Consider the following 26,163-nt stretch of genomic DNA (forward strand, 5'->3'; position numbering starts at 1 on the left):
CTTTTATACCAGCAACTAGTGGACCAAACAGCGAGTGAGAACTTTTATCTGTAAAGCAGTTTAAATAATGTGGATTACTCACCAGGTTGGAGTTGGTGGCGTTTGAGTCATCCTCAGGGAAGGGGATGTAGACAGCTAAGGCCACACAGTTGGCAAAAATGGTCATCAGGATGATGATCTCAAATGGTCTGGCAGGAGGGTTAAGGAATATACACAGCGGAACAGAGTACACAGAACACAAGAATGAAGACATTTACACAGCACAGATCTTCTACTTGAATACTCTTAACTCACATTCACTTCAGGACGGGTCAAAATAATCAGTCTAAGTGTGTCCCATGCTACTGCCGCTGATACTGGGACTATGTAACGTTAGATGTTTTCAGACCAAACAGTCCTGGGGACTCCCTGCCTACTGGGGAGCTAACTCGAGAACTACATACCTTCAAGGCTTCTTTTCTGTTTGCATTTGCACCACCAACACCAACTTAAGTGGCATAAGCAGAACTATGCCTGTTTCACTTTGACACATATGTTCAGTAAAGCCAGCAGTAAAATGGCAGCACAGGCCGCCACCGACACACCCAAATCCAACTTCGCTGGAGCCTTGATCTGCAGTCCTAGCTCCAGCAAGAGGTGGAGAGCTCTGCGCCTGACAGCAGCACCTGAATCAATCGTACCAAATATATTCCTAATTCTTGTGGTGTGGTCACAATTAAGAAGAGGTTCTTGGAGCTATGTTTTTAGAAGCAAGAAAATGCCTTCTATGTCCTATACATGGGGAGATCTGACTGGACTTTAAGCCCTGACCATGTGATACTTCACAATCACTGCAGGAGAAAACAAATGAGATGAGGCACATTTTGTGAACTGCTACTTTTTGGACATGGCTGTTTGTTAATTGGTGTTCTCTCTATGTTCTGGTCTGTCTGTACAAACCATGTTGCTGCTTTAAATCAGGTCTAATTACCTGCGGGTCTATTTTGGACCTGGTCTGCCTGTCCTCAGGTCCTTTTTAAATTGGGACCTTTTTAAAAAATATAGTTCCATAAAGTTCAGGTAGGTTTTCAGTGATCCATGAAAACGCCTAGTACACAATACAAAATAATACAGACTCTGACTTCTGACCTTTCCTGAATAGAAAGCGTCTTCATATCAGGCGTGTTATTTTAACAGAGGTATTTTTAAACAAGCTAATACATCCTTACATAAGCAGAGGTATATATATACACACGTAGCAGAGTGCACAACCAGTGTACACAGTAAGGGAGATCAAAGCTGTTGAGTTTGCCTTTGCGTTAACAATAAGACATATTGGGTCACTTAGGAACCTCTTTGTGTGTGCGAGGGGGGTTAGAGAGACAGTGCATGCCCTAATATGGGTGCGTCGAGGAGCAGGCCTGTCGCGTGGAAGACGGGATGTGGACAGAGAAAGAGTGAGAGCGAGATGGAATGAGACAGAGGAGAGACACTGAGCGTTTTTATATGGAACGGTCCTTGAGAGGGGAGTGACCTCATTATTTTTGGCCTCAGAGAGAGCGAGAGCGAGGAAGAGATGCAAAGTGGGAGAGAATGGAGAGTGAGAGAGAATGTGAGGGAGAGATAAAGGAGGTCTGGTTTTCATCAACACAATTACTAACTGCCACTGCTGTCACCTCCCTCCACCTCCTTTTGCTCTCTCCTTCCATTCTTACCTTCCTTCCTTCCTTTCTCCCTCCCTTTCTTCCTTCTCTCTTGGCTGCATGTCAAATTAGTCTAGACTCCAGATCTTGTCTTATAACCTAAACAGCAATGCATTGATGAGTTGTCAGAATCTCAAACCTATAACACAAAGCATAAGCAAACTAGTGTACACTTTCACGTTCAACACATTACATCACACTATGAATGCAGGCTTTTGCTGCACTGAATCTAACTTTGCTGGACTTTCCACCCAACAAGTGGCAATTTTTGCAGGTTGGAAGCCAATGAGGGATACTTGCTGCTGAACTATAACAACTGGTAATGGCTCGCTGGGGTACATGTGCAGACAATGCTGGATAGTGAATATACTGAACTCTATAGTCAACATCAAGAGTGCCAAAGGGTCTGGCCAACTAGAAAACGTTGCACACCTAATATTCATGCACTTGTGAAGGCTAACAGGTCAGGTTTCAGGAGCATGTTAAACAGTAAGTAACCCACTTCAGAGGCTTTTCCACCCTGACAAGACAAAGTTCTCTGAAAAAACTAGGATGATGGTCATATTTAAAGATACTGAACATTGTCCAACATATTATCAATCAGCAGCGTCGGTACAAAAACATCTGTATCAGACTTCTACCTTAAAAAAATATTGCTGAAAGCCCATTACTAAGGCACCACCAAAACTTTTGACTTGTAAATGGTTTGTGAGGCAGAGAATAACCCAACCTGCTTCCTCAATAGTTTCCACTTTAGTCTGGTGTCAGCATTACTCCACAGGAGTGGAAATGTATGGAAAAATGCACATGTAATGGCAGCGAGTTGTAGACTGACTAACTTTGGAAAAACTGAGACATACTGTTGAAATTGAAATGAAGGCTGTTTATTATTTGTTTGTAAATGGATACACATTTTCAGCATGTACTTCTTGACACTAAAAGAAAGGGAAAAGTTTGAGGTGCTGTTATTTATAGGTTATTACGCAATGTTTTTTTTAGTCTGGCCCACTTGAGATCAAATTGGGCTGTATGTGGCCCATGAACCAAAATGAGCTGGACACCCCTGGTCTACATCCTGCCAAGACCAACAGAGTTAGCAGCAGTACTTGAGAAAATGACCAAACCGAAAGAAAAAGAAAAAAAAAGGCACATTTATAAATACAATTTCAACTGCATCACCATGTAACCATAATGTAACTCAACAATACATGATGTTCTCAGCAAAAGGAACAGGAACTAATGGCTGCCAGCAAGGAGAGTTGAATAATTCAACACTTTGTTGGGGATAATAGTCTGCAGTGAGTGAACATGGCCAACATTATTGCCAAAGTTGTTTAGTTTGCAAGAAAGCAGGTATTTCCTTGTTGCCCACTTGATATTCAGTAAGGTTTTCATGGCAACTAAAGGATACTGTGAACTTCTTAGCAGGCTTATATTACATTTAGAAATAAACCAAAACCGTGATTTTTTTTTTTTTTTAAAACCCTGCTCCACCACAAGGCCTTAAACACTCAAGTAATTAATATTTAAAATAACCCAGTATAGATTTAGGCTTTAATGGCTAAAGAGAGATGGCACTGTCAACAAATAAATAACCATGTTTCAGTTTAAGTAGGAAGTAAACTTTACAACAGTCTTGTACTACCTGTAATCACACTAGCTATTGTACTGTGTGTGGCCCCTCTAGAAAGAGACCTGCTATCTTTCCTAGCTTTAACTACTGTTTCAGAAATAGCCCCGCAGACAGAGAAATAGCGAGGGGGAGAAAAAGAAATCTTCAGCATTTTATGTTGTAAGTAATACTTAGTTTATGTTTGGATTAAAGATTGACCCTTGAACATCATCAGCCACAAGATCATTCAGCCTGGGACCAAAATGCATCAAAGCTAATCACTCACCCTTGTACCAGGGGCTCGTTAAAACACTCTCCAGACATGCGGGGACCCACAGAAAAACAGGCCTGTGACTCATTCTGGGTTCCTGACCCATAATTTAAAAAAACCCTTGAGGTCCGTTTCCATCAACATGATAATAAATCTACTGGCTGCTGTGCTGTTGAGAGCAAAACAACGCTGGGGAAAATTCGGGGGGTCTGAGTAAAGAATCAAAGTAAGTATCAAGTCTATTAATAATGTACATTAATCAGCATAACAATAGCAAATATCCATCTCTAACAGCTTATAAATATTAGTGGTAAGAGTTCTGTCGAAAGCTAATGGGGGGGATTGACTCTGACAGCTCAAGGAAAACAGCAATAAATTAAATAAAATGGAAATTAGCATCCAGTTAGCTCAGCAGGTTTCATTTACCGCGGTGCTACTGTCTGAGGCGTTTCGGAATTTAACATATACATTCAGTATTTTAACAAGCCATATGCTTACGACAAATTGTCACACTGGGACTGCATCCACATACACACCAGGAGGCTGATATTTTCTAAAATACTCAGCAGTTGCCTCACATAACCACCACATGCAGCTCACAATAACACCGATAGTCTCTTATCTTGACAAACCCAAATAAGAAACCAGGGATATACTGATATTATCAGCACGAGTGAGCTCAACACTCGTCCCTGTTATGCTGAGAATATTTATCTGCTTTCCTGATTGAGTTGAAAACACACACAAACAGTGTAACCCCTCATGTGACCTGATGCAATATGTAAGCTGTTAGCTGGGAAACAGAGTGAACGTGTGTGTAAATGCACTCAATGGCACCTTTTCAAAATTACCACTTAGTGTGATTTCATATGGAGAAGATGGTAGTTAGCCCCCGCTCTCTCCTTGTCTCTCTCGCTGACCTTGCAGTGTGCAGGTAATGCTTAAATGCTATAATTACACAGCATGTGAGAGCGCCGTGTCTGTGTGTGTTTTTCGGTCCTTTATCATCCGTGTGTAAGCATGTGCGTGCTCTTCAAAGGGTGTTTGTGTGTGAGTGTTCTCTCATCTCGGTGTGCGTCTGCATGCATGTGTATGTGTGAGCTCAGACAGGCCCCCATCGACCTGTTGAGAGCAGTAGCTGTTGTCATGGTAACAGAGGAGGAAGGGAGGAAGATTTCGGATCTGCTATCTCCAGAGACGGAGGTGCTCACAGAATACAGGACACGCACACATAGGGGAACACACACACATTCACACACAAAGCCTATGGAATAAAAACAACACACAATTGCATAACTACACACATACACAGATTAAATGCATACAGTACAGAGCATGGTCACCCACAGACTAATGTTTAAACTGCATTTAAACAGGCCTACACTGCAGATATGAAGGACATCCCAAAATAGAATGGTAAGATGGACAAGCTGACAGAAAGACTGACAGTTTGATGAAGATTTTCTACTTAGTGAAGGACAAAATTTGTTGCAATTTTGCTACTGTTCTGCTCCCTCCATGTTTTTCCTTTTTTGTGGCTCAAACTCCTGCCTGTTTACTGTTTACCCCAACAACCCTCTTTAATATCCCTCGTCCTCCTTTCACTCATCTCACTCCCTCACCTTTCTCTCTCCATCTCTCTCACCCATCCCTCCCTTCAGAGCTGTTTAAATGAATGATGCTGGGAATTGTGGGTAATGATCTGCACGCTCATCAGTCACTGGGTGAGATAGTTCCAGCGACCCTGAGGGTTTATGCATGCTTTCTCCCATTAATATTCTTTTTTATACAAGTTTAAGATCTGACTAAGGGTGTTAACAAATATTCTATATTAGATCATATAATTAAATCGATTATTTATTCATTAGATTGTGAAAATTAATATTAGTTATGAAAAAAAGCATCCCGACCACAGCTGTCTGCCTCGCAAGTTCTCGCGTGGGCCTGGGCCGCTGCACTAACTGCACTGTTTGACGGGAGTCACATGACATCACTTTCACACATTGTAAATAAAATGTAGGTCAAGCTGAACGAGCGAAATATACAACAACTGCGTGGGGATGATGGCAGAGAATTCGGCCACAAAGAGAGTGTTTTGCACTCTGAGCAATCTAAAAAGCCACTTTTGGAAATACTTTGGATTTTGGTCAGTAGACGGCAAAATTGTGGAACCTCGAGATGAAGTTGTGTGCGAGCTATGTAAGCTAAAGTTATGATCCGTGCCTGTGGGCATGTCACTAGGTACATGGGCTGTATGTTCCTCGATTTCAAACTGGACTGACAGGGCAGCTTTTCTGAAACTTTCCTCTTCTATTAGGAAAATAGTTCACCGAAATGTGTTACTGAAAACTTCTGAAGCAAGAAATAAGCCATGCATTTGCAGAATCTGTCTCATTCCAGATCACTAATGGTTATCTTAGAAGTTTTTCAGTAGTTTCCAGGGGCGGCAAGTTGCACTGGATCTCCCTTATTAGCATAATGTAGCCTATATTCAACTTTATGCAAATGAAAAGTAGCCGCCCCATCTCTCCTAGACTCACAAGTCAGTCTTTAGACACTTTGCTTAACTAAAGACTGATGACTTTCTCTCTGATTTTGTGTTTAGATGGGCGGATACAATTTCAGAGTTTAAAAAAACTCCCTACGTTGCAGAACCAATAGTAAATCTGCAGGGCAGTCCTTCGGTGGCTCGCTGAACTCTTGTGCTTGTAAACATAGTCCAACTAGAAACACGTGTAGCGGTACAAAATGGCTCAGCCGCGCTCGCAGAAAACGCCATCAAAGTTAGTGGATGTTTGTCGCGTTTGTGGCGACACATTCTCACCAACTAAAAGAAACAAACATAATCTTTTACAAGGCCATGACTTATCCATCTGGCCGGACTACAGAGGGAATCGCCTTGTTGTTTACAAATACTTCAGGGTAGAAAACCAGCAGAGCTTTTAGCTCTACATATATATATATATATATATATATTTATATATATCACATTTTTCACATCACTGTATCACCGTTTAGACTAATCCGATGTTTGTAAAGTCTATAAATACAATGATTGAACAAACGTTACTATTTCTTAGCCGTTAGCGGTGTCTGTAATAGGTAATAACCATAGACTGTATAAAAATAATAACTCATAAAACAGTCCGTGAAAAAAATATTTTTTCCAGTGAAGATCTCTGATTGGTTGGTGGCGAGACTACATCTCTCCAAACACAACGCAGCGCTACAGGAATGCTTTGAACGGCTGCTTACATAGACAAAGAACAGAAAGCTTGGAAATGATGGATCCTGTGGACATGTACAATAAGCGTACCATTCCACCACTAGCAAACTACACTATCAAATAACATATTAATAACAAATCTTTCATGTGAACTTGCTCCAAGAGACAGCATGTTGCCAGTTCTCACTCTATCACCGAACACAGTGCAGCAACCACAGGTTGAAATAAATACATCAATACAAGTGTGTCTCCTTGTATTGGTTGGCACTCTTACCTACATAATGCACCAAATAGATATTCAAACGGTGGGAACCGAAATATTGACAGCCATACCACTGGCATTATGCCTTTAAATAATTACTATAATACATGAGGGGGTTAAAAGGATAATTTGCCTGCATCCACCGCTCTACCACACAGGGAGAGTACACACAATTTAAAGGCACAGCTGTTCTCACGGGAAATTTTGAGTTCTTTTTAAGAAACCATGTCTGAGCAATATGCATGAAAAAATGCACATAATGGTGAATTTAAGAGCTTGGCTTTTCACATTAAACTGAGCAAAGCCATCAAAACAAAAGCAGGACCAAAAAGAACCACATAGTAATTGTGTGCTTATTTGATAAATATACAGGTTCATGAGAATGTCTAAAAGAATTATGCCATCATTTGTCACTGAATATTAAAAAAACCCAACAAAAAACACTCCAGCTGTGAGAACATGTCAGCTGCAGGAACAAAGAGGGAAAATCAAAAAAAAATCTTTTCAATCTATCTTGTTAATAGTTAAAAATGCTTACTGTTATTTTTTAAACAGCTGATGGATGACTTTAGTTTGCGTAACTCATTTAAGATTCTAAGGCAAGTCGAGGGCACACTGTGTCCCTTACAAGTGCCACTTCATGCTCCTATATGTCAGAACCCCTGCGTTAAGCCAGGTTTGATGGATGTTGTTTTTTTACACTGGTCAGATAAGGCCTGTTTACTATTGAGGATCTCTACGTTAACAGCCGTTCTGCATCTTTTACTCAACATCAGGTTAAATCTGGTCTGTCCCCTGGTTCTTCTTCGGTATCTGCAAATCAGAAATGCTACCAGGAAGTCTCTACCTCACTTTAATGTGATGCCCAAGCAACACAACTTTTTTGACCTTATGACTAGAATCCCTGCCTCCAAACATTTCACAGTTTGTTGGTCTTTTTCTCTGGCAATCCCTTCTCTCCACTTTAAAGAGGCACGGATTAAGGATACTGGTGAGGAGATTTCGGACGAGTTATGGGCAAAAGGGTAAGATAGGATTGAAACATGTACTATCAATACTACACTTCAATTCATTCAGTTTAAAGCCATCCACCAGCTGCACTTTTCCAAGACCAAACTGAAAAGAATTGTTCCTCCAGTCTCTGCTACCTGTGATAAGTGTAAGTCGGGTGATGGGACCCTAGGTCATCTTCTCTGGTCTTGCCCCAAGCTCAAAAAGTTTCTGGCATGACATTTTTCATTTGTATGCCAACATATACAGCAGACAGATAATCCCTGACAGTCACTCTGTGATACTGGGTTGCTCCAACTATTTTTTTTTTAACATCCCCAAGCACTGCAGCAAGCGCTCATGGTTGGTATGGTTATAGCAGAAAGGGGTATCCTGAGAGAGTGGAAATGACAAACTGTATTTTTCCATAATACTTTTTCCTCAATATATCCTTCAGTGTTATCAACTGATTTATTTAAGTTTGATTATTCACTAAGGCAACCCCCATCAAACACACACACTACTTTTGACTCTTCTTCAATTTCCTCACCAATCCGATCTGCCTTCCACTTCTCTCTTCTCCTCCCTCGTTATCCCCTTATCCTCTCTCCTCTCCTCCCCTCTCTCATTATTTGCCCTCCCCCTGCTCTGTCATTTTTGTTGTTTACCTTCCCCATCCTCCCCTCGATCCTCCCTCCCTCCACAGCTAATCCGCTCCGTCGTCTCTCCTGTCGACATCCATGTCCTGCCCACATCCCTGCCCTTCTCGTTTCCCCGACCCCTCCTCTTCCTCTCCTTCTCTCCCTCTCAGGACGATGTGTGACTGTGCTCTTGCTGAGTTGATGCTCATGTGGACCCTCTCCTATTATAGATCACTTTGACTGTGACACTGACCATTTCTGTCTCTCTCCCTTTCTCCCTCTATCTCACCCTGAGGGAAAACCAAGTCATTATGTTCGGCAGCTTAAAAAAAAGGACGAAAAAAAGGAAGGGTAGAAAAGAAGGACGGGTGGAGGAACAGCAGGAATAAACGGATTTGGATGGACAGGGGGGAGACGAATAATAAATGGTGAGGGAGATGTGGAGGATGGAGGGAGCAAGGGAAGTGTGGAAGCAGGGGTGGACCTGGGGGAGAGAGGATGAATGCAGTAGAAAGAGCTAGGGGAAAGACATATGCTGGGAGAGGTGTGAAGGAGGGATGAAAATGACACAATTTGTTTTATCCTCCTGTGAGAAAAGAATGTGAGATGAAAGAGGGAGAGTGGAAAAAAAGAGAAGGAGAAGGACAGGCAGAGGAAGGGGAGAAAGGATTAAGACAAGTGAGCGGAGAGCAGAGAATCACATCAAGTGAGACACAGGAAAGAAGGGAGACTGATTCAAAGAGAGAGAAGGGGAGAAAGAGGGATATTAAACAGAAGAGGAAGTGTGATGCGTTGTTAAAGAGGACCTAATATGCTCATTTTCAGGTTCATACTTGTATTTTAGGTGTCTGCTAGAACACGCTTACATGTTTACACCTGTAATCACCTTCCATCTGAAACGCTCTGTTTTATTACCTGTCTCTTTAAGCCCCCCTCCCAAAAAAGCTACTCTAATTGGTCAAGGTTTCTGAGTCTGCCGTATCTTGGTGTGTCTGCACTGCCACTGTAGGTGTGGAATGACTGAAACAGATTTCTACAGCTAAAAATCAGTACTAAAACCTTCTTAACAAAGGAATATGATCTGAAATCGGGAAGGAATTAACAAAATTGACAACCAAGATATCAAGTTTCCTCGATGTCAGCATGTAGCTAAATTGAGCAGTCTTCTTGAAGCTGATGATTGACTGTATCATAGTATAGCAGCACTTTCTACTGTGAAAAGAAGTCAAGAGAAGCTTCTAAATGTAATTGGACAATCCAAAATCAGGGAGAAATGAACAAAATCAGCAACCAAGATTCCAGATTTCCTTAATGTTATCATGTTACATGAAGCAGTGTACCTGACTGTGGACATAGCGGCACTTTCTCCATTAAAAATCACCATTAGAAGCCTCTAAACACAATGTTCCAGCAGGAATATAATCCGAAATCAGGGAGAAATGAACAATATAGGCAACCAAGATTCCAGGTTTCCTTGATGTTAGCATGTAGCTTCATGTAGCACTATATGTAATGTAAACACCTGCGGTAGAGTGCCTGCAGCAGGTGACCATATAAAGAAATACGTCAAGAGCTGATGTCAGCTTGTCTCAAAAGTAGATATTGGACACAGAGAATTCAGAATGGGCCGTAGCCTGAGGTTTTTGGTCACAGTCATTACTTTAACATATGTTGACCTCACTATCTGAAACTTTGGCCATGTTAAATATGAACATTCCACACTGTAACATTATATATAAGACCGAAAATAAGGAAAAGCATTAAAAGTCCTCTTTAAAATGCGTAAGTGCTCTATTCTTTATGCCCTTCCTCTCCTTCTTCTCCTCATTGCCATGATTTTTATTCCATTCACTACACATTGAAGGAATGCAAGGTGGTTGCAACAGATACATTATTATTATTATTATTATTATTATTATTATTATTTATGTACGATTTGCACAGCATTATGTGCATTTATCTATTTTTGGCTGTGTTTTTAACAGATGTAAGCTTTTACAGCTTCTCAAAATCTGTTTTTAGAGGCAAAAATATTGTTGAGCATTCTGTAAATGAAAAAAGGCCAAAGCTGTAATTGGCCTAAAGAATAAACAAACCATTTTACTTTCGAATGGATCACAAGATCAGACTTTGACGGTGCAGTAAATGCTTTTAACATTACAGTAACATTGCACAATTAAAGATTATAACACTTGCATATCTCTGATGATATATTCCTCTATTTAAGTGGATAGATTCAGGACAGGTTTTCTTCAAGCTATCCAACAAAAGGGAATTAACTAAGAATGACACTTCTGGAAAGTGAAATATGTTGCATGTGGTTCCACTGCAAACCATGTAAAGACAAACCTCCACCCATGGTTAGTTAAAGGATACTTCCACTCTACGATGCTGATGCAGGCCCTGCGGATAGGGTTCTTGAGTGTGAGACAGAGTAGGGCCCGTGGAGGTCTTGTGGCTGTCGTCGTTGTCTGTTTCTTGGGCTTAGAGCTATAGTGTTGTCTCTTCCTTTGCGTGGAGCTGGCCGTGGAGATGGGCCCGCCCCCTCCTGACCCGAGCCCCGCCCCTCCGCCTGATGCGGCGTTGCCCATCAACTTCGCCTGCCTCGCGGCGTCGATGGCCGCCTGCCAGCTTAGGGCCGCCCCCGGTGTGGCGATGTGCTCCGGGGCTAGGCCCACCACGCCCACCCCGTGGTTGACCCCGCCCCCTCCTCCACCATGGTCGCCGTGGCTGCCACCGCCACTGTGCTCATTGGTCAGGCCGGGGGGAGGAGGGCGAGGAAGGGGGGGAGGGGGAGAGTAGTCGGAGCCTGGAGTGGAGATAAGTAGGAAGGGGGAGAAAAAGAGGAGAAAGAAAGTTAGCAAACAACGCAACTGTCAGTAAGCTCTTAAATCACTTCCTCCGGTCAGTAAATGATTCACTTGTTGATTTAATACATCACACACGGTTCCTTGAGGTTGATACAGTGTCTCCGTTTTCTACAGTGTGGCAGTTTACTTTAGAGGCTTCAAGGGTGTTTGAGTTGTTGACAGATCAGTTAGTAAGCCCTGTATATTTTTCAGACACTGAAGTCTCTCCCTGTAGAATAGACGATGACTAATATACTCCCATCTGTCAAGCAAGTACAACAGAGCTAACTGTGTGCTGTTTAGTTCCTCAGCATATTGTGTAGGTTATGCAGTCCATTCACTTTGTGTCAACACACACTCAACACCACTCATCAGACCAGCAACTACTGGCTGGTGCAATAATTATTCTCTGTGCTAACGTTATATAACAAATATTCTATCTCACAAATCTTTATTAGTGTTTTAAATTACAGTTACTTCTGGTTTTTCTTTCGCATAGAGGAAGATTTTTAGGGGATTCTAGGGTTTTAGGGGTTTCTTGTCCAAATCTTGTAAGGGACAGTTCACCCCACAATCAAAAATACATTATTTTCCTCTTACCTATAGTGTTAGTTATCACTCTAGACTGTTAAACTTTCTACCAAACTACATCCACGAACCATATCACTGTGCATGGACAAGAAGGTTGTGTTTGTAATAGTGTAATATGTAAATATTAATGGCGTCTCCCTCGGCTGAGCTGCAATGTTAGTGTGCTCAATGGTGCTAGGTGAGCTAGTAGATGCATGCTTCCTTTTGCACAGTGATACAGTTAGCAGGTGTAGTTCGGTAGAAAGAAAATAGATCCTACATGAAACCGCTCACAACAAGGTCAGTTTTTCAAATGTGCCATCTAGTTCCATTATATTCAAGACAGGGCAGACATCTCTACAGCCACTATCTCCAACATTCAGCAGCTCACACCAAAACAATCTAGACTGATAAATAGCACTACAGGTAAGAGGAAAAATAGGCTATGTGTTTTTGATTTTGCGGTGAAGTGTCCCTTTAAAGCGTTAACAGTGGAAAGTGTTTTAAATGTTATTCAATTGCCCTACAACCTTGTTACGTGGCCTTTGGTCTTCCATAAACCAAAGACCAGCATCTTTATGCTGTAGAAATTTCAGTACAAGCATAGCATAATAAACAGGGGTCAGAGCGTTCACATATATTTACTCAGCTGAGGGAAATGCAGAGAATAAAACAAAATCCAGCCTGAGAGTAAAATAAGAAAGACTTCAAACAACATATGTACATAATGGAATAAAATAAAAGAAGACAAATTAGAGACAGAATTACAATAATCTCAGTGAGATTACATAGTAGTGTAGCCCAGGCAAATTGTAGAAATAAGACTAAGTAAGTAAAAGTAAGAGAGAGCGGATTATCCATTCAGTATGCTTAGCCAGATTAAAGACAGTTATAACATCCTCTCGGCTCCTCCTTCCCTCTGACATCTGAACAAGGATTCCACAAATGCTCTCACCATGAGGAAGATTACACACTCTGTGAAACCATGTACCCTTTCCAGGTTTAAGACAACACACGTTTGTCTTACTTTCATAAACACAAAACTAATCATGCAAAAACACGTGATATCTTAAATGTTTCTGACAATGGAGAAGAAATGCATTGCTTTATGGAAACTACAGTTTATTTCTAAAACTCCAGAAGAAGTCCAGCTAGCTACTGATGCCATCAAACTATTTCAACATAACAGTCTGCAGAGAGTATAACAACCTTAATCTAACTGTAATATGTGTTCAGTACTTGCATCAGTGCTTTGAGCAAATTCTCAATGCTGATTTCAGTCAAATTTGACCAAATGTAATACCCGATGTGAGATTCACAAATCCCATGAATGCAAAGCCACTTTTGGGAGAACAAGAATGCAAAACTTTAAGAACCCCTGCAAAGTTAATCCAACCTGTGCTGTCACAACAGAGATAAGGAGAGAGCGAGAGAGAGAGAGGAAAAAGTGAGAAGAGATGTGCAGAGGTTAGAGAGAGAAGGCGGAGAGAGAGATAGACTTATCCTGTATGCTTAGTACGATTACAGGGTGGTTACAATATCCGCTGAAATCCCGTTCCTCTCACTTCAGAGCTATAAGTTTCTACATATGAACTCACGGGCCTGAGGGAACATTACATCAGATCCTGAGGATCACACACACATACACTCATCCCAGAAGCACCTTCCTTCACATGGTGTGTGTTCATGAAGATGTCCACACTGTGACATGTGTCATCCCATAAGTAGTGCACTAAAGTCAGTAACACTCTTGCTCACTAACTAAACAACTCTGCATATGGGTGTTATATTACACAGCAATATCAAGCCTGTGACCTCTGACCTCATTTGCTAACTGCTTACGCTAGAATATTTTGCTTCAGTGACACAATCTGGTGGTTGGTCACATAAATTATCCTAATACCACAGGCCTTGTTCACAGCAGATATTTTGACTTTACTATAGTAGTAAAAGCACAGGTGTTACTAATAACATTAAAAATGCCATGAAAATGTGACAGTGAGCCAACATGCACAAAAGAAGGGCCCTGAAAGCAAAGCAGCTGTCAGAATGAGCCATCATTAGTTTCATTATCTGCACCTGTGGATATGTGTACTGTAACATGCTGCAGTACAGTCAACAGAAAAAAAAGACCTTTGATGAAGCCAGTGTTGTACTATTATGATATCATCAGTTGCAACTTGCGGTTATGTGCAGCATTTTATTTTATAACTTGTAACTGGTGATGGAGCTAACTTTGCTTTATATTAAATGCTTTATATACTAATGGGTTGTTTGATCTTATAATATAAACAGTGTTATTAAGGTTACTTAAGGTTAAAGTAATATAACTCATTTCATTGGGCTACTTTAATTACTTTCATAACAAATATTTAAACTGGGCAATAAAGCTGAACAATGTGCAGAAAAGGTGATGCCAAAAGAAGGGATTCCTGCATGGCAAAAAGATCCAGAGCAACAGAATGAATGTTATATTCATACGCTACATATAAACTTTTTATTGAGAAGAATATATTCTGATGTTACCCTTTTGTATTCGCCAACATTTTCATTAATAACTGTAATTTAATGACATAGTTTTTCTCAGTAACTGTAACTGGTTACAACTACTTTCATTTTGTAATTTAATTACATGTAACTAGTCTCCAACACGGAATGCATAAAATATAATAATCGTATAATGTATCACAAGCTTTGTATGTGTTTTGGATGAAAATCTTGAACTAAAAAAGTAACCAGTTATGCTAACTGTTAACTGTCAAATAATGTAGGGTAGATAACTGCACTCAAGCGGCCCAAAGCACATTAGTAGCTATAAATTTACGGTAACGTTAGCTGTAACATTATGCCACAGCTCATTAGAGATGAGTAAACCTAGACAACAAGCCAGTAAATCCATCATTGTATTTAGCATAGATTTCAACAATAATCCCCACAGATTACGCCTTTCGAATTAATCTATTACCTTACTTTACAAATTACTTGACAGTAAAAGTAATTAGTTACATTTAATATGTCAGGCCTACTTTACTTTCTGTTGTTTATCCCCATTCCATTAATTTGCCTCACAATCAATTCAAAAGCCACCAACAAACCCACATAACATCGTCTGTATTTAACTTTAACACGCTGCAATTAAAAATTACTCTATCATAAGTAACAGTGCTGCATCTGAACTGTCACTTAAATAAATGTACAGAGGCGTTACTGAAATGTACTCAAATAAGAGGACTAAATGTGCACATAGTGTATCATTAGCCTTATTCACAGCAGACATTTTGACATAGTGTAGTGGGGAAAGCACAGGTGTTAGTAATAACATTAACGATGCCATGAAAATGTGACAGTGAGCCAACATGCACAATAGAAGGGCCCTGAAACCAAAGCAACTGCCATTAATTTCATTACATACACCTGTGCATTTCATACTACAGTATAATATGTTGAAGTGCATTCCCTTAAAAATGCCTTTTATGAAGCCACTGTATATGCATTATTGTTACGGATGCATTCATGTGCAACATTTTAATTTAGTAACTTCCATTTTAATTGCTTCATATACTAAGGGGTAGTTCAATCCATAGTAATATATACATGTATAATATAACATAAAAATAACAAAATTAGTAGGTGCTTCAAATGGAAATCTTGAGCTAAAAAAGTAACCAGTAACTGCTAGCCTGCATTAGCGCTAACTGCTAAATAATGTGAGTATTGATAATGTAATTTGTTACGTCAGTGGTAGCAGGTAATTACAGTTATTCAAAGTAAGTCAAAGAACCTCAAAATTGCACTTAAGTAGAGTTTCTGAGAAGCTACATACATATATTTTCAGGCAACGTTAGCACAACATAACTGGCAGGTTTTAAAATGGGCTAGCTTAGCCTAGCCAACGAGCTAGCCAACCTAGCATTCTACTAAGCCATCAGTCGCTAGCTAGCTTAGCCACACGCAGCGCTCTGGAAATAAAACAAAACGTGATACAACAAACAAAACAGCCTGCTAGTCAGTTAGCTTAGCCACACGTTATGTAAACGGGGCAAATTAGAGGTTACCAGACGGTCTCTGCCTCCTGACACGACCCCGCCTCCAGTCCCTGCACCAAGCTAACTGTGGTGTACCAACTGCCAAGCTAACAGTTAGCTAGCTAAACATATTTCCTGTCTAACCAAGCAACAAAAAACGTCACTGACTGATGTGTAGCTATTACACAAATGTTAAATTTAAAAAGTAATGCCCTTGGAGTATTTTTATGGGAAGCAGTGACAGTAATTTTGATTTAATATTGATTAATTTAAGGTACCTTTATAGCCTGGCTCCACTTGCTACTGCTTATGACTGCAGCCAGACAGGAGCCTGCTTACTGCTAATGTCACTATGTGGCTACCTTGACCTGAGAGGCTAAGAAACTCATTTTCATCAAATGGCCTATAATTTTTTATTATATTTTTAGTTTAATACCTGTTCCCTGTTCCCTGTTATTGCTTGATATACTTTTTATTTTATGTTATGACTTGTTTTATTAATATTGCAGTTTGCTGATTTTATTCATGTAATTTGTCCGTTTTTAATTTCAGTTTTATGCCGAGCACACTGTAATATTTGTTTAGAAAAGTGCTATATAAATAAGCTTTATTATTTTCATTACAGCTAAAATAAAACTAGAGTGCCCTAAAGGCAATCTTAAAACAAATGCACTGACGAAACAACAACAGAAGATTATGTGTGCAAATATTTAGGAGCAGTGTGCTTTCGAATGCAGCGAGAATGCCCAAGGAGGTGTTCTTTACATTCATCAGCGGTGAAGTCACTTGGTATCAAATCCAGCTGTGCCTTATGGGAAATACCACTGCGGTTTCAATTTGGAGCATCTCGTTACTTGGATTGAGCTATATTTTCCCCATTTTCTCTGAACTCTGGGATTGATTTTAGAGAGTGTCTATTATTTTTGAAAGGGGAGAACCTAGAGGTCTATAGCAAATCTTACTTTTATCATACACTCAGGCTCTGCATCTACTACTGTCCCAGATGATTTTCTACTGTGGAAAATATCTTCCTCTTTCTTTCCACCACTGACTCCAGTGTGAGTTAATATCTGCTTCCTGACTGCTGTTGCACATCATCATCGCACGCTTTCGCTCACAATCTCTCACAAACACACACATACACACGAATAATCACTTTCAGCATATTGTACTGCTGCGTGATCAGTTTATCTCACACTGCCTGCCCCTCTCACAGGGTGTACCCCACTGAGAGTGTGTGTTTGTAAGTATTTCTGTGTGTGTATGTGTGTGCGTGCGTGTGTGCACGCTGCATGAGTGAGAGTGCAAGGATTAGTGGAGAGTAAAACTTTAATAATACTGAGCTCACTAATCTGTCTGTCTGACCGCGTGTCTCTCTGTGTGTCTGTCCTGCATGTGCACAGTCATGTCATGTGTGTGTGCACTGTATGATGGACTGCGTGCTGATGTGAGTGACTATAATTCCATTAGCAGCTCTTTATTCTGCGGGGGGGGGGGGGGGAGGAAATACGATTCTGACTGAAGGGGAGAGGGAGGAGAAGGGAGGGATGAAGGGATGAGAGAAGAAAAGGAAAGAGGATGAAGAAGACAGGGTGCAGCGGGGGGGAGGTGAATGCACTCTGGGAGGATGGATGGTAAGAGGACGGCGGGACAAACGGAGGGGGTAAAGAAGGGGAAACCCATGCAGACAAGGAAAAGAAGAGGAAACAAGGGGAGAAGATTAAATTCTGGGAGGAACAGAAAAAAGAGCGTTAGAGGGAGGATGAGGAAAAATGGTTTTGCCTTCAATGTAGTCAGTGGTGTTACAGTGCAGGCAAAGATTTCTGTAGTGCTTCAGTCAGTCAGTGGTAGTTACAGTGCTACAGTCAGGGATTGTAGCTCTACTTGGATCAACACCAGTAAAAAACCTGATGATTTATGCTGTATACAATGAGTTGAACCAACCAGAGTTGGATCTTTGTGTGTATATTAAGTGGTGCTCCACACCTGATGCTGATCAGTCCATAACTGATGGCTAGCAGACAGGATGAAAGGCCTTCTTCACAGCAGATGTCTTTACTTGCCATAGTAGGAAGAACACAGGTGTTACTGATATCATTAACGATAGCTCTGTTCAGGTGTCCCAGTAAGCCATGACAGAAAGCCAGCATGCAAAAGTCCCGGACCCTGACATGAAAGCGGCTAAATGGAATTTGCCATCATTCATTTATTTAATTTTATCATTTGCACCTTTGCTTTTCCTACTGTGACAAGTCACAGTCCTTCTCCTTTAAACTTTGTTGCACCTGTCACAGTGGAACAAATTCAACAATATTACTCTAATTACTTAATGTGACCTCACATAGCTCTGCTCACTTTGAACCTGAGCAGAGGTCTAATCAGCCAGAGTAACTCAAAACACCTGTGTGTGTGTGTGTGTGTGTGTGTGTGTGTGTGTGTGCGTGTGCCTGGTCTTTCATTTTTGTGTCGCTCAGTACAATGGACCTCTTTCACTAAGATGTGTGCAGTAATATTCTTACTCTGCGCACAAAATAAGTGGGCATGAATTCATTAATTACTGTTGGATTCCTGACACGTGCGTGACGGCCAGTTTTGTTCTTAGAGTCGTGTGTATGCTGGTGAATCAGAGTCAGTCTAAATTGACAGGAGCGTGCCTGCTATTTGCATCGGCAGACTGCCACGCTGCTATTTGTATCATGAGGAAAGTGGTTAAGTTGTTTCTGCGCACATATTTCTGAATGTCTTGGCAGTTGGAAACAGCTGATGAGCCGATCGTCACTCACTTTAAACATGAAGATGTGCTAATATTCAGCACGGGGACAGAGCAAACTGTGTACTGAGACTTCAGACATCAGTATGTATACAGTACTGTAAAGACAGTCAGCGTTCACTGTCACTGAACTTGAAGTGAACCGAACTGAGCCGAACTTGAGTGTGAACTGAACTGCAGACTGTAATGAGCTGTGATACAAACTCAAGTCAGTGGAGCTGTTATCTGCTTAATGATAAAGACTGGGGAGAGATGCTATCGCTGCAACTCTGAGCACTCTGCCGTAAAATGTCATCGCCACACACACACTCACTCACACACACACACACACACACACACACACATGCTCACAACAAGAGTATGCTGCAAATTGTTCTAATTAATATTGCCTACCATCAAAATACAGTTCAAGTATAAATTACGGCAGCATAAAATCCATCACCGAAGGATTTTTAAAAAAACAAGTTCAAACTGCCAAATTCCTTAGTTGCCCTGCTCATTTAATTGGCTCAACCAGATAACGGACAGCAGGGGGGACCAATCAGATTATCCCACCCTAAATCAGCCTCTCACATCATCTCCTCTGCGTGCCCTTCTCTTTTTCTTTACTCAACGTCTGCCTCATTTCTCACCCTCTCCCTCCATCTGCTTTTCCTTCTCCTCCGCTCGTCCCAACAGGGATCTATTTGGGTGGACAGTGATGATGTAATTATCGGTCAATTAACTGATGATGACACCTGATCAGACACTAATTAATGGCGGATGCACACATGCAGCCACACACACGCACACACTAAGGGCCTTGCACCTTACAGCAGCTCTGATTCAGAATATGAAAAAAGATGAATCTTATTAACAGCTTGAAAATTGGGCCTGACCAGTGGTCTTTTTTTCCCAGCACGTTTGGATCCCATAAGACACACACACATCGATACACACACATACACAACAGTCCTGTCATCTGCCATCCCAGCTGAATTGTCGTTTCTTTTGAAAGATGACCTCCTTTTGCTACTGTACCTCTTTTTCATCTTCCTCCCTTCTAGTTCTGCATCTTCTTTATCCTCCTCTTCTTCCCTTCCATCTCCCCCTCTCTGTCCCCTCTACATCTCTTTCCTCCTCATCCCTCTGTACCCATTAACAATCCCCCTCCCTCCTCCTCTCACCACTTCTCTTCTTCCCTCTTTTCTCTCTAATCTATATAGCTGTCACTCCCTCCATTGGCTCTCCAGCAGCGGACAAGTTCATTTTCAGCCACGCACCCTTCCTCCTTTCCTCCATCAATCTACCCCTCCTCATCCCCCCATTTTTCTCGATCTCTCGTGCTTCGCTGCTTCTCACTCTTTTCCCCATCACTTCGCTCTCTGTCATTTTCAAATAGCTGACAATTATTATCTCTCTTGTTCTCTGCCGTCTATTTAGCCGAGGAAAAAAGCAGCATCGCCGATCTGACGCAGCAAGATCGTTGCTTCGTAACTGCCTTTTATGACCACTTTCAGACTCTGATTTAAAATATTAAACATGAAACAGATAATGACGGTGAACTCTCGCTCCATTTTTTGGCGTAAAAATTGTGATTGCTGCCGCTTCCGTGTGTTGCAGGACTCGTTTGACATCCCATCATGCTTAACCCTCATTATCACTGTCATGATAAATACCGGTTGTAAGCCATATACTAGTTCTACCCAATTTACGTGTCATGCACTCACTCACAGTAACACACACACATACATGTACAAATTCAAAAGCAGTCTAAAAGGCACATTAGTATCCTGTGGAGGATTTTCCTATAGGCGACCAGAAAGGTCATTAGTCGGCAAGATTTCATTGGTCGCTTAGTCACAGAAAAAAAACGAACAAACATGAAACTCTATTAGAAGCTGTGCCTTGTAAAAATAAACCAAAAACTATATGACTGGACCATGTGGGAATTTAATTTGAAAGGACGAACACAGGAAGTAGCCACGCTCAGCAGTCAGACAGGAGTCAGGTTAATTTCCAGGGCTGGTACCTGCGGTTATTCCACAGGCTAGTTGATAACATGTCGGGCAGGAAATCCAAAGTGTGGGATCATTTTGAGAAGGTGAAGGACGAACCCAAGGTGATATGTAAACTCATCTTCATTGGTCGACTACAAACATGACATATCATCTGAAACATGGAAGTAGCTACATGCCCATTAGCCCACAGCGTCATTAACAGGCGGCTCGCTCAGTGTGTGACGTGCACTTGTAGATAAAATATAGGCCTATATTAATGAAGGTTCATTAGTATGGTTTTGTATTTCTCTGTAATGTAGCACAGTGTTAACAATGCTACTGATACTATTCTTTCTCACACCTTCAACTCAAACCATTTTGTTGCCCTGCCCAAAATATATCATTTAATAATTAAATTAATATCGTATACATGTGGGCGACTAGTCGACTAATTGTTTTTTGCTAAGTTGTTTATTTGTGTTTATTTCTCATTGGCTCTTGTTCTTGGGAGGGGCACTGGAAGCTTGCCTAGGTCGCTGAATGTACTAGGTGAGGCACTGTCTGTATCAGTTGTGTACATGTGCATGAATTTTGTCGGCTACATACCCCGTGTGTGTCTGCATATGTGTGGGTGTCTCTCATTTGTCTCTCTCTCGCTCTGTCCATATGTGCCCATTATCCGGCCGAGTGAGCACACCACACAGACACACCTGCTCCCCACGATGCGCACACATGCGCGCACACACACACACACAAGTTCACACACGCGCACATATACACACCTGCTCCCCTTGAAAGACAAGACACACACACACACCTGCTCCCCATTGATCTATGACCCCCCCAACAGACAATTACAGTATACGCTGAAGTGCTCGCACACACAAACAAGATCCACACAGCATGAGCAGGACACGCATGCAATTTACAAGGAAAACACGTGAAGGGGCATGCTTGGGATCGGACCAAAGAGGTAAACAAACAAGACTACCAGGCGCACTGAAAACTTATCACACTGTGCAGAATATTTACTCTTAATAGACAAAAGGACGGCCTGTTGTCAGGGGAAATTCCTGCTCATTTACTGTACAGTGAAAATAAAGTGCTCCTCATTTATCTGAATACTACAGAGCGGTAAACACACCTCTGCTTCTGCAACTGAGGTTGTTTGTCCCACTTTGTCCCATCAATAAAAGGACGTGATAGCAGGGCGCCTTTACTTCTTTTTGTTATGAATGAGGTCAGTCTAACAACAAAATAACTACAGGTACTGATGGTGCTAAACACTTAGCCTCAGTGCTGTTACTGCAGTTTTTACTGTGATGAGCCCAGGTTACAAAAACCCCATTGTATATGGATTTATTCATTAAACTGCAACATACTACCTGGAGTGCAAATTGAAGTGGAGGGGTTATGAGGAAGACTGTGCATGTGCGTGTGCATGTGCACACCCCTCCACACATGAGATGCAGTAACATATCAAGGGAATACGCACATATAGATCATGCTCTGTATTCAACAGCACATTGCTCACTGTCATCTGGACTTTCTAGTTTATTACAGCTTGGCCAAACCCTCAAGCTGTGAATCGTGCACACTCGTGAAGCACTGATTGGTTGTTGTTTTCCTACTCCCAGGAGGTCAGAGTGGGCAGACTATATGTCTTACAAGCATAACAGATAACAGGAATCAGGAGTCTAATATATGTATTTGTTGCTATAAGGAGCTCTGGGTGTTAGTTTCTGCTGAAAACAATGCAAGAAAATCAAGGTGGTTGGTTCCGAGAAGTAAAAGTGGAGCTGATCAACAGTACCCACGCACCCAAACGAAATGATGTCTTAGCTGGTCACATTTTTTATCGTTTTCTTTGGCTGCATTTTCTGTTTCTTCTGGATCTTAACACAAATCATCTGCTGGAAAGATGGTGAAAAGAACTCATGAAACTGAGCTGCATGCAGTAGACAAATCCAAATCATTTTAAAATTGGTGCTGCATGACCAGAGAGAACAGAGGGAAAGGGCTGTGGCACGTACTTTCCTCAAGAGGTAACAAACAATCTTGGATTACAGTTAAATAGTGCATAGACAAAAAAGACGCAGTAACAGAATATTGGTTCATATTTGATTTGCTCTGCTGAGAGTTGTCCAAGCGGCAACCTGCTGGGCTGAAAAATGCAACCATAACCAAAAACTGCAGTTCCTTGAATGACCACTTGAGGCTTGCTCCAGAAGCCAGTCCATCCCCATAGACCCACATGTTTACAACAGAAAAAAACAAGATGGTGATGGCCGAAATGCCAAAATCAAGGCTTCAAAACAGAAGTCCACAAACCAATATGTGATGTCACACTAGATATGTCCATTATTTTTACAGTCTGTCATTTCATAGTTTGATTTGATTACTTTCAGTCTCCTTTTTACAACACAGGAAATGATGGCGACCACTTCCTGTTCACAAACCCTCAGAAATAGCCAAAACAGTGACAGAGTCTTAGTTTATACTTGATCAGCACTGCCTACTTTACTGTTTGATCTGAGTTTGGTCTGAGTTTTAGAGAAAGAGAGAAGGGCAGCTCTCTCTCCAGATCTGCTTCTATATTCTTTGTGTCCTAGAAGGCTGTGTCCTACTATGTGGAGCTCAAGCAGGGGCCCTAGAGTCAGCAAAAATCCACCAGATGACGCAAATATGAGCTGGGAGATGAGCAGGGAGATCTGGGTACTGACAAGATGGAGGAAAATTCATCATAGTTTGTTTACACATACTCCCTACACTGTCATGATACAAAGCTGGTTGAAAATCAGCAAAGTATCCCTTAAATGTAAAATCAACCCTCTCAATAGCAGGTTTTTTTTTCACATGAAATGCCAGAACTTCAGGAAATTAATCAAAGTAGCTCACAGGGAGTGTTTAATGTCGCTAATTGCCATTTATCACTATCCAAGTGACAATTGTTATAACAATGACACACTATGGTAAATCCTGAGAGGGCTAACTTTGAGCCAAAGATAAGACTGGATGGTTTTAAGCTGTTTAATTCTTAGGAAGTGAAGTCAAACCACCCCCTTGGCTGGCTAGTTGAATAGTTTGAGGTCTTATTTTTTCATGACGTGACCTTCCCTCAGATGATTTTTCTTGCTTTGGACCAAAACATAAATACTCAACATCTGAATATGATTTAGAAGTTTGATTTAATTTGAAACATACTGTACCTCATTACTTAGATAGTTGAGGTCAGCTGATTGTCAGATACCTCAGCACTGAGAATTTGTATTTAAACAGCTAAGTAACTGTCTTGGCCCAACCCTGTCTCCATAAAATTTTGTTTATATACTAATTTGTTTTGATGATTGAGATTGGCTGGATGTGACTGATATATTTGGCATGGCAAAGAGGGCGGTGGTCTTTTTTTTGTTGTTCTTTATACCCAGAGCAGACGTAAAAACATGGCAGCGACAATAGGGTACACTTAAAATCCCAGACCCATTACAAACAGCTAAGGATCAAATATCATTGAAGTTACATGCGGTAACCCACTGCCAAAAGGTCTGAAAAATGCAGCCCAAAACTGCAGTTCATCAGATGGCCACTTGGTGGCTCCAAGTAAGAAAATATCCAACTTTACAACAAAAATAAACATGTTTACTGCCTGGTACAAAAATGGTTTTGGTCTCTAAAGCTAATTTAAACATTCATGACAACTGTACGGGGGGTGATTTTTTATATATATATATATATATATATATAACTCACCCATTTACATTTTATCAAGGCTTAAAGTTACACAAATTTAAGGGTGGTGCTGCTCGAGTAACCAGCTGTCTGTGAGGTGTCACCAAAGTCAGTGAGTCCAGCCTGTTTTCATTTGTAACTCATCAAATACTGCTGCTTTGTCATTGATTTTGGTGTCAGACACTGACGCCAAAAGACAACTTTTGTGGCAGTATGATAACAACATAATATACGGAGCTGGGAAGTCCCTATAGGGTGGGTGAGAGTGGAGGTGGATGGGTCTAACAAACCCTGGACTTTCACCTGGGAGCCTGCTGTTTGCTTCCTGTGTGAATGTTGAGCCAAACCATGACGTCTTTTTTCTAAACCTACCTATGTACTTTTGCTGCACAAGGAAATAAAGATGTCAACACAAGGTATTTTACTGTGAAAATGGAAGTGTGTTTTGAAAAGACACAATGCATGTAACAAGGGGAAATTGTCATGGCGTCCCAGAACTTTAACAACAGACACAGACGGATACCTAGCATGTCATATGTAGACGTAAAAGTCCACTGACTGAGCACTGAGATTTGACAAGTTGGGGTAAGAATGCTCTGATGAGTCCGATCCACTCCTCACTCCTCCACAGCTCCAACCTTTTCTCTATATATGGTCACCAGGCTCCAGAGAACCAAGAAGGCAACTGCGGAAATGCTGTACTCAAGGCTTCAAAACGGCAGACCACAAACCGGTGGGAGACATCACAGTAGTTACATCCATTATATTACACAGTTTATGGATCTGCCGGTATTGGTCAGGGTTTAGGAGCAATCTTTTGACATGTTTACAGTACATTTGGAATATTTATCTCGGTTGGGGTTTTTACCACAGTTTGCAACACACGGCCTCTTGCTTGTTTTCGGTCAACATTGTGCGTTGTCATGGATATGTTGTACACAAACCAATTAACCAACAGTTGCAAGGTTTGGGTAGAGATGCAGGCCAAAAACAAAATCCCACATTAAACATTATGAAAGACTTGGATATCAACAGAATTTTGGATATGCGCAAATATTGGAACGCTGACCTTTTCATGAAGGTGGTTAAAGAAAATAACAGAGGGATGCAGTGTTCTCACTATCGGACAAGTCTGCCACTGATGGACGAACTCCTATTATGATGCAAAGATGCAAATTGGAACATGTGACTCTGGTCGTTCCACTGTTCCATATTTTAACATGATAAAGACATGTTAGGGTATGCTAATTGGATTTTTAATGGCTGCATGTAAACTGTAATATTAGTGAAACAGTAATTTTCATTAGTGATGTAAATATAGGTATATAGTCTTAAGAAAGGCAAAACTGGAATATTTTGTGCATTTAAATGTAGTCGCTGCTGTTGCTTGATATTAGAATCAAACAATTACCGTACTTTATTGTAGAGAAAATGACTGAGACATGATACAAGTTCTCCTTTAGATAATTCTATAAGAAAAAATGTACTGTATCAAAAGCCATAAATTAAGTCAGCAATTTATGACAGCAGCATCGGTATCCCTACTTGAAACATAAG

The 26,163-nt window shown here is 41.0% G+C and overlaps 1 protein-coding gene across 2 annotated transcripts in view; it reads right to left on the reverse strand.

Moving 5' to 3' along the window:
- The window catches only part of cacna1c (calcium channel, voltage-dependent, L type, alpha 1C subunit), a 284,841-nt gene that overhangs the window by 195,350 nt on the left and 63,328 nt on the right, over window positions 1–26,163 (reverse strand). The window contains exons 2-3 of one of the 2 annotated variants that reach the window (XM_049567500.1): window positions 11,061–11,493; window positions 83–188 (exon numbers count right to left, since the gene is read on the reverse strand). In XM_049567500.1, the coding sequence (XP_049423457.1) occupies window positions 83–188; window positions 11,061–11,493 (539 nt within the window). Of the gene's footprint in view, window positions 1–82; window positions 189–11,060; window positions 11,494–26,163 lie in introns of those variants that run through there. The other variant, XM_049567501.1, reaches the window with a different exon arrangement.

Source organism: Epinephelus fuscoguttatus, linkage group LG22 (genome assembly GCF_011397635.1).
Source record: "Epinephelus fuscoguttatus linkage group LG22, E.fuscoguttatus.final_Chr_v1".
Taxonomy (NCBI): Eukaryota; Metazoa; Chordata; class Actinopteri; order Perciformes; family Serranidae; genus Epinephelus; species Epinephelus fuscoguttatus.